Genomic DNA, 9,732 nt, shown 5'->3' with positions numbered 1-9,732 from the left:
AGTACTGGAATGGTTTTCAGTTCATGAACAATATGCTTTCAATTACAGAATGTGATAAAAAGTTTAAGTTCACTGTAGATAGTTTTAAAATCAAATATTTAAAACAACTATTACCTTTAAAGGTAGTAAAGTCTGAAACAACAAAAACAGTCCTGACTATTTGCTGGGAGTTTGTACATGTGCCATAGTCTATACTATGCTACAGTTACTAAATAAAGGAAAATTAGCAGGTAGCATTTCTGCCTCATTTTTTTGTCTCACAGCTCAAAGACGTGAACATGAAAAGAGCATTTTAAAATTTATTTTAATATGTTACCAGCTAGTTTATAAGCCACTTAGCTTTACCCATAAAATTTTCACCCCCTACAATAATTGTATCAATAGTATTATCAAAATAGTGCTGAAGTTGACAAGTAATATTTTTTTTCACAGTAGCTACATCAAAATTGATACCCTTATGTTAGTATGAGTTCTAAGCCTTTTCTTTCTCGTTCTGAAACAGTAACAGAACAAGGGTCACACCATCTAAATTACCTTGCTGCTCACTTCTTACCAGTAAAGAAAGTGTTTTAAAGTGTTTTACTTAAAAAAACAAAAACAAAAAACAACCCCCCAAAAAACAATGCCCCCCTTATTTTACAAAACTTTGGCTATCAGTGCAGTGGGTACACCCTGTACTGTCACCTGGAATTTCCTGATGCAGTGACCCTGATTTTTTCCTTCATACATTAACAGAAGTGACTCATGATAAGATGCTGCATGGAACCGCAGACATGTCTGCAGCTCATTCTGCCAGCTCAAGTTGTTTACTACAGAACATTGGGCCCTGATCCTACCGCATCCAATATAGGCCAAGTAAGCAGATTATATACACCAGGATCTGTATGAAACATCATCATGAGGTTGGTGGCTACTACAAGCTGCAGTTTGGAGTATTTCCAGTCTACCATGAGACAGAACTGCAGGTGAAAGAGTGACTTGAGGTAATATGGTTTAGACTATGCTCAGCATCTCCACCTCTGGGTCTGGGCACTTTGACACACTGGGTTTGACCACCACCCAAAGAACAATTGTCCGACATGATATCCAACACATGTGGCACTCAGAAGTCAGAGTACCACCTCCACCCTGGGTTATATCCTTGCAACCTTTTGCCACAAACAATGAATAAAAAAAACAAGACACCCACCATCACTCATTGACCACATTAGTTATGTCTACAGAAAGATAAGAAGCTCCTGTTATTTTGGGGTTGGCTAAAAGGTTTTTCCCATCCTTCCACCCACCATTATTTCTGCCTATGGTTGATCTCTGCAAGTTACATCAAGATAAACACCACTGCCTTATATGCACAGTACGAGAAAGATTGAGGTTGGTTCATTGTCAATTAAAAGTCTCTTTTCCTAATGTAGAGACATCGATTGCAAAATATATAGGCTTAATGAAATCTGCTGGAGACTGCACAGGAATAAATGGATTTAATAGAAGTGGGGTTTAGGGCTGAGGGTAAAAGACTTCTGTTGCTGTTATATTTTCAGGTTGGATAAAATTACAGAGCAAAGATTGACTACATATTTTTTTCTTTCCGTGATTAAGAGGAAAGAATTACTCTGTGAATGTGGATACAAATTCCAAAGAGTGGAAAGGTGTTAATCTATCCAGCGTGAAGAGACTGTGCGCCTGTAGTTTGGACACCATCCTTTCATTTTCCCCACAAAGCTAATATGCATTCAAAGCAAGACCTCATTTAGACAAAACTAAAGTGTAAAAGTGAAAAAGAAACATCATATATTTTTAATAAAGAAATAAATAGGACAAAAGTAAAAATAGTCAAAAATTTAATGCATGTGCTATACCTTTCAATTATGGAAATAAAACTAATCACAAGATGTCATTAAAATGCAGAAAATAAAGAAAAGGTGCTACAGTATTGTACAGATTGACAACCAAGAACAACTTTAACTCTATTCCTTATTATAAGAGACACGTTGCTGAGAAGTTGTACAGCGGAGACCTCTTAAGTACACAGCCTTTGAGGTTCTATATAGTAATTTGTGATGCTGCCCAAGTTTGTTTCCTAAAACAGGGATGCACTTCATAAGAGATTTTAAATCAGAGGAGTCAAATGAATAGGGCTGCCTCAAGGCACTTGCCAAATCCCATGCTTTGTAATACAATAAAAGCCAAGTATCTTGACAATGATAATTTGAGAGTGGGTTAAAGCCTTTTCAGTTAAGATGCACAAAACATCAGACAAGCCAAGAGCTTGAAAACGTAGTACATAAGAGCACTATTGATTCAAAGGAAAAATCCTCACCACACTCATCTTGTTAAGGAAAATTAACATGAAGTTAGGAAATGGTGATATGGAATTAGATCAAGGATAGCATCATTACTTCATGGTGGCATAGACCTCTTCATTCAGCCATTGTCCTCTTTGCATTCATATATGTATTAAAGCTGTTGATGTTGGAGGCTTACAGCCCCTTTAGCTGTTATCATTTTAAGAGGGTTCCATTCAAAGGTGTGAATTTTGAAAGGATGGTGCACACAAACATTTTTGGCAGCAGACACCCTCTTATTCCAGGCCTTTTATTTAAGTGGGCTACACTGTAAGCTCTAAATTGCAAACATAATATAGCAAGTTATATTGTATAACATTATTTAAAGGACAAACTTACAAAACACAATAATAGGTTAAATAAATAAAAAAAGTCAGTTAAAAACACGCTTACATTTTCCTCTGTGCAATTACGTACCAATATGAAAAATATTACTTTGATCTCTGCACATTTCAGGATTCAAACTCCTTAAATCCACTAAAAATAATACTGACAACAAAAACAAAGAAAAGTAATTTGCTGACAAATCAGTGCTTTGAGACTTTTAAAAAGCACACACCAAAATCTGTAGCTTCCCCTTGCAGCACAACAGTGACCCAATGCATTAAAAACAAAATATTGGTAATAACGTTAATATATAAAATATTAGTTTAAAAACTATAGAATGACCTTCTTAGCAGAAATGGAGTGTATACATTAGGGTTCATGACATGCAGCACATCTGAAGGCAAGTTCAGAGGATGCTGAAAGGCTCACTGCACGTTATCTATGGCAAGGAAATACTGCAGCTTTAAAATAAGCTGCACAATACTCATCTCTTTCTCTTTCACATGAAAGTGTGTAAAAAGCAAATCAGCAAATAAACTCTAAAATAGATTTATACCAAAATCCTCTTTTTTACATTGTGTTTACAACTTCTATCCATTTTCCTGCACTAGTTTTGGAATTTCCTTCAAGAAAAGTAAAAGTTGTGTTGCATGGCCATGATCAAGATCATGATGCGACATGTTAGCATACTAATTTGACTTCCTCCTTGTTGCTTTTTATAGTATGGCTACTGACAGAGATTAGATGTCAATTCCTTTGACGAGGGATGCCTCCAGCGTGATATTGAACTCTTGCAAGGTCTGCAGCACTCGAATCAAGGAATTTACAAGGGTGTGATCCTTAATCAATGCTGTGTCCTCATACATCTGTGCTGTGATTGGACAGTCTGCAAGCAAGGCGATCCAGTGGTGCAAGAGGTGGTCTCTGGCCAGGCCAAGCATCAGGATTTAAAAAGAAAAATAAAACCAACTCAATCATATTTCACTAAAAATGGGACATTTTTTCACTTTTTAAAGAAACAGACCAGCTTCTCCAGATGAATATAACAACAGTGTAGTTAGAGAGCACCACCATCACCTTCCCAGCCTGGAGGCCAAACATTTCAAGGAGATTAAAACACTACAAATCAATGCATGTGAGCTGATCCTCCCGCCCATTTTGCACTTCCCAGGCACTACAAGGGGAGCAGAAGCTATCCCTGCCAGTCCTCTAATGAGGAATCCCCAGGTACCATAAAGCTGGTTTCTTATACCTCTCGCCCCATAACTACTATTCTGCTAGGTAGGGGAAAGGAAAGAGTTGGCTGCTCTATCTTGAGCTGGGGCAGAAAATAAGGGACTCCTAACCAACTGTTCATTCTTGATTCTTCTCCCTTATCTTCTGGACTGAACTGGCCAGCTATCCTCTAAGACTTCACTTAGGCTCTAGCACAGCCACCTGAGCTCTCATCCTTCTCTCCTTACTTAACTGCTCATTGTTTGTCATTATTTTGCACTGTGCAATTTTCCTGAGCATCATGTTTTCCATAGACAGTTACCCCAAGACTTTAGAATACTTGAGATGCATTTTATTTAATGCTACCTTTTATCTGAGAAACAGGTGTCTGAGAAGTTTGCAAGCATCAGCTGAGCTTCAGAGCACAAACAGGTTTGTGGACATCTCAACAGGGACAGATCTAGGATTTTGTAAAGCGGGTGCAGGAGCAGCAACTGGTGCTGAGGGCAGGGGGTGACTGCACTCTTTGCTCCCAGCCTCCCCTTTCCTCTTCCCCTGGCCAGGCAGACCATGCCACAGGAGCAGCAGGCAGGGTCTCTTCAGTCCCTCAATCACTGATATTCTTCCCTTCCTCCTCCCTTCCTCTTTATGCACAGCATGTGCCCTCCCCTCCTCTACCTGCTGTTGCCCTTTCCCCAATTCAGGGACTTAAAGAAAGTCCTTAGCTACTACTCCCATGGCATCACTGACTGAAATGGGGGTGGAGTGTCCACACCACTGCACCCTCTCTGGATCTATCCATGTGAATAGGCGAGTCCTGAACATATGATTAAAAATTAAAATGCTCCTTTATACCTGGCTCCAAGGCACACCAACATCTGAAACTTGCCATCCTTCCCAATGTTTCTAGGAGTGTTGTTGATTGCGGTGATGAACCGACAGAAGTTCCTGGCCCTTGTCTGCCAGTTCTCCTCTGGGACCATATCATTCTGATCAAGGGTCTCATAATAGTTTTGTGCTTTTTCTTAAGAGAAAGAGAAAAAGTAGGAAATAGTGGCATCTGATCAATGGAAATGTTAAATCACTAAATATCAGCCATGCAACAGCAGTATCCAGTAGTTGGAACAGAGGACTGGATGACAGGCCTTCTGGATTCTATTCTGGTAAGACTGCAGGCTTACCTAAATATGTCTTAGTACAGTGCCTACCTCACAGGTGCATTCTGAAGCTGTAGCAAACATCCGTAAAGCAATTTAAGACTTTCAGCTGATAGTCTCTACATACAGAATGGGACGGATTGTCTGGTGGACTGAGCACTGGACCAGAACTCAGGAAACTTGAGCTCAATTCCCAGATCAGCTGTCAGCTTCCCATGTGGTTTTGGCCAAGTTCCTTATTCTGGTCTGTGCCTCAATTGCCCATCTGTAAAAAGGGGACACCACCTCACTGCCTCATAGATTCTATGATAAAAATCCATTGGAAAGTGAGATGCTCAAAAATATGGCAAGCCCTAGCAATACCTAGCTAAAACACAGACGTGCTATTAAACTGATTCCCTTTTTAAAGGTGAGTAAATAAACTGAATATATAATCTGTTTGGAGCATATAAAGTGGACTGCTGTGTAAATATCATATACAAAGCAATCTTTTAGTGAGATGTTCAAAGACTACAGATTCATAGCTTCTTGTGTTTTTTATTAAGGCTCAGATGGTAGCAGAGCTTCATGTATTACTGATTTCACACTACTCTACTGAAAGTAACATAAGGCTACCATAATCCAGCTTCCAACAATATTAGAAAACTCCTTAATACTCATTCTACTATCATGCCTCTTACACAGTGCAATTCATCTGACATAAAATATGCCACAGTTAATAGAAGCACAATACAGAGGTATTTTGTCCTGCCAGCTATGGAAGAAGGAACTCACCAAGTCATCTCCTTAATTAGTATAAATTGGCACAGCTCCAGGGGACTGAGGATCTGACCCACAGAGTGGTGCTAGAATTTAGAATCCAGATGCATATGCTTTACTGTCCTCATACTTACCTAAGAAGTCCCAAATGAAGACATTCTTGAAGAGCCTGGGTGATTTAAAGCCATGTTGAAACACCTGCTCAAGAGCTGAAACGAGTCCACCTTCGCCACACAGCAACAGAGTCAGACTGCCTCTCTGCCAAAGATGCACCGGAACAGAGTACGTTCAGCTCATCAGTTTGGATATAGAAAACTGTAATGCTCTGTGTATGTAAATTACTATAAGCAGCATTTAAAAAAAAATGGGTGCCTTAAGTTAGACTAGAGGCAAGGATTTCTTAGGGTGCTATCTTTTATTGGACCAGCTATATAGTTGGGATAAAGTTAGACAAGCTTTTGAATGCATGACATTCTTCCTCAGGTCTGATCACAAGAAGCCAGAGACAGCATCCTGAAAAACAGCAGTGGGGACCGAGTGAGAGAAATTCCCAAGGGTAGCAGACACACAATTAGCTGAAGAAAAGAAGCCAATTACTGGAAGATCAAGACCTATCAAAAAGGGAGGAGGCTCTTTCCTGCATGGAAAGAATTCAGGAATTATGTAAAATAAAATATGACATAACAATAAATATCAATGTTTAGTCATTGCTTCTTAGTGTCCAGACAGATTATGAATTTTTGTTCTTAAATTTGCCTTTTAAAGGTGTTAAGTAGATTTCTCTTGAGCATAAGGATAGAAAGGTCAGAGGGAGTGGCTGTTCTGTGAAAAATGTGCTCCTAAGCGTGTGCATGTGTCTCTGTCCTTTATGTTTTTTTGTCAGAGTTCATTCTGATACACAGTTGTTTAGTTTCACCCACACAGTTCCCATGAGATCACCTGGTGCACTGGATCAGGTATATCACATTTTCGGAAAGGTGTGTGTAGGAACCATGGATTCTGATGGAGTATTTTATGTGGGGGTATTGATAGTAGCAGCAGTGGAGAGCATTAAGCATTTCTTAATAAGGCAAGGTTATGTCCCACTTGATGTTTGTTGGGCAGTGGAGAATTCATTTCTGATGGTGAGCTGGGCAAGTTTAAGGGGCTGTTTGATATCCAGGACCAGATGGGCATGCACTATTTCTCTCAATGTCTGACCTTGAGAGAAAGGAATTAACTATCCCAATACAGGAAGGTTTACCCACGTTTACTTGTAAGTTTCCTTTCTTTGAGAAATTACCAGGGGTACTTCAAGCCTGCCTGAAGATCAACCAGGACTATTGAAATCCATCTTATTACAGACTGTGTTAAATGGCATTTGAAAAAAAACAGCAATTTCTTCCATTGCAGACAATAAGGAATTCTACCTACCAATGACCTATTGCATCCCTGGGTGTTAATTTCCAACTCCATAATCTATTCTCTTCAAGGTTCACTGTACTACTTGAAGGAAATACATTTTATAATAAGGAATACTTTTTCTGTTCTTCTCTGTGCTAAGGCCTACTCATATATTACCATGGGATTTCAAAGCAGCATGCCTTCAAAGGGGAGCAGAATTATTCCATAAATATACAGCTCTAGCACAAGGCAGATGGGTAAGATGTAAATAAAACCCCTTTTCATTTAACATCCTGAAAAGCATACAATAGAGTCTACTTCTTTGCTTGGACACTCATACATCCATATTCAGGGTGACAGCAGGAAACACAAGACTGTCACTAGTTTTGCATGGTAGCTAAACTGGATTTTACACCAACCAAGTTCTACCTGCCAACTTCCCTTTTAAAAGCTCAAGGCCAATAAATCACTTCACCCAACTACTCATTTTAAATCTGTCCAGTCCTGCCCTCATTGTGCAAGAGAAATACCTGAAGATCCCATGCCAATTGCACCAACCCCTTCAGCAAGAGAGCTGTAACATCTTCAGCAAAAAAGCAACATCACTACTACTTTTTGTGCTGAGAAACAGTGAATAAAGCAGGAAGATTTATACAGACAAGGTTCTTTGGGTGAATCTGATATCTTTTATTAGACCAACTTAAACAGTTGGACAACAATTATTAAGCAAGCTTTCAGGTTCAAAAACCCTTTGTCAGGCTAAGAAAGTTTCAGCAGTTGGTGTGTGCTCTTCCTGGATGGAATGAAAAGTAAAGAAGCCAGAGGCTGGGCTGGTATGCATGCAAGACAGGCAGTCAGTGAAAATGTAGACTGAGGAGTCACTGGGTGAGAGACAGGCTGGCGGGGAGGGAGGGGAGGAAAAGAGAGAAGGGGGACAAAGAGTGGAGAGATACCTAGGGAGTCAGATGTCAATTTATACAGCAGGAACTGGGCCAAGCTTTTTACCATGACACATGGGCTTTGACATGGAAGGTACAGAGCACTTTATTCACCATTGTCAGATGCAAAAAGGTAGGTTCTCAAGCCACAATTTGAGTTACAGTGAGCAACAGGTTTGCTGGGTCTAGGAACTACTCTGCTAGTCTGTCTTCTGCTGTGCAGTTGTTAATGTTTATTCCCCATCATGGCTTGGGTAATACCCATACAGATAAAAATCCTTGTCCAGAACAGGAAACTTGCTCTCCAAGGCAGAGCCAATTGAGTTTTTCCCCCATTTACTCTGGAAACTCTCTCAGACAATAACAAAAAATACATCTGTTATTCAAACAAGGAACAGGGTTCCAGACCTGAACTGAACCATCACGGTAGATGTTGTTTCTGGTACACATTCACTGAGCTGAACTAGGAAGATCCCTTAAAAGGAATTAAATTATATGTATGATATTATATGTTTTGCCTCCACTTCCCCAGATCAGACCTAAAATGATGCTTAGGAAAAAAATGAGTGAATTTTCTTCTTTAGGAATACTATTGCTTCCAGGATTCAGGACCAAGATCCCAGAAGCTACTCAAAATCAAGTGATAATCATCAAGCTTGGAAAAAAAGAAAAGGCTGCCACCATTTGGGAAACATAAACACTGTCAAGCAAAATGGGAATGCCTTAGGGAAAAAAACTTCTATTGGGAACCATTTGGAGGGTTCAAACAGAACCCTGCTCTGGTTTTCCAGTATTGCCTGAGGTTAAAATAACTTGAAGTAGGTAGCAAAGCTGTGCTGAAGTAAATAAATCAGGGACTTTATTCATTCTGAGACTTTTCCCTGAGTTGCCAAGTCTGGCATGGCTCCATGAGGTACTCACTCGCCTAGTTAATACCCAGTAACCTGGGGATCAAAGACAGAGGTAGCGTCTTTCTCGTGCAGCTGACAGAGCCGGGCACCAACTGGGACTTAACCTAGATGAGACTTCAAGACCTGAAGAGCATACTGAATGCTGCTATTACAGCTTCTGCATTTACTCTATTTACCTATTTGAAAAAAGGTATTTTCTCCCTCACCAAGTGCTTATACATACCATACATACACACGTGAGTATATATAAACATATATATGCATGTGTGTGCACATATACACCCCCCTTCATTCTCTTTTTCTCACACTCTCAGTGCAAGAAGGCATACATATAGCATGTCTAAGGCAGATTGCTATCATGCAGTGTTACAATATTTCTGATACCTTTACTGGCAGTCTATACTCTTGTGATTATTAATACAAAATGTTACTACTTGAGTTTTTCTTCAATTTAGACTGCTGTCCTTCCCCTAAGGAGAGAGAATTTGCATTGCAGGTCTGTGCATGCATGCCTAGAGGAAATAGCACATCTATAACCTGGCCTTTTTTCCTTTGATCTACCACGCTGCACTGCACAACAGTGAGAAAGCTGAATTGTGTTGATTTTATTAGTTTGTCCCTATAATCACTGGGGAGAAGGATGAAATTAGGCTTAAAGGGGCATTTTTTAAATTTGTTTATTTATTTATTTATTTATTTT

The 9,732-nt window shown here is 39.6% G+C and overlaps 1 protein-coding gene across 3 annotated transcripts in view; it reads right to left on the bottom strand.

The window, feature by feature from the left end:
- Nucleotides 1–1,771: 1,771 nt before the first annotated feature.
- Nucleotides 1,772–9,732, bottom strand: part of DENND5A (DENN domain containing 5A) — a 139,947-nt gene continuing 131,986 nt past the window's right edge. For all 3 annotated transcript variants that reach the window (XM_019519596.1, XM_019519594.1, XM_019519595.1), the window contains 3 exons: nucleotides 5,935–6,058; nucleotides 4,740–4,908; nucleotides 1,772–3,593 (listed from right to left, as the gene is read on the bottom strand). In XM_019519596.1, coding sequence (XP_019375141.1) covers nucleotides 3,410–3,593; nucleotides 4,740–4,908; nucleotides 5,935–6,058 — 477 coding nt within the window. In that variant the 3' untranslated portion in view covers nucleotides 1,772–3,409. The remainder of the gene's footprint in view (nucleotides 3,594–4,739; nucleotides 4,909–5,934; nucleotides 6,059–9,732) is intronic.

The sequence above is a fragment of the Gavialis gangeticus genome, unplaced genomic scaffold (genome assembly GCF_001723915.1).
Source record: "Gavialis gangeticus isolate Ggan-Ray unplaced genomic scaffold, GavGan_comp1, whole genome shotgun sequence".
NCBI lineage: Eukaryota > Metazoa > Chordata > Crocodylia > Gavialidae > Gavialis > Gavialis gangeticus.
The sequence above is the reverse complement of the archived record's forward strand: the minus strand, read 5'-3'. Positions and strand labels throughout refer to the sequence as shown.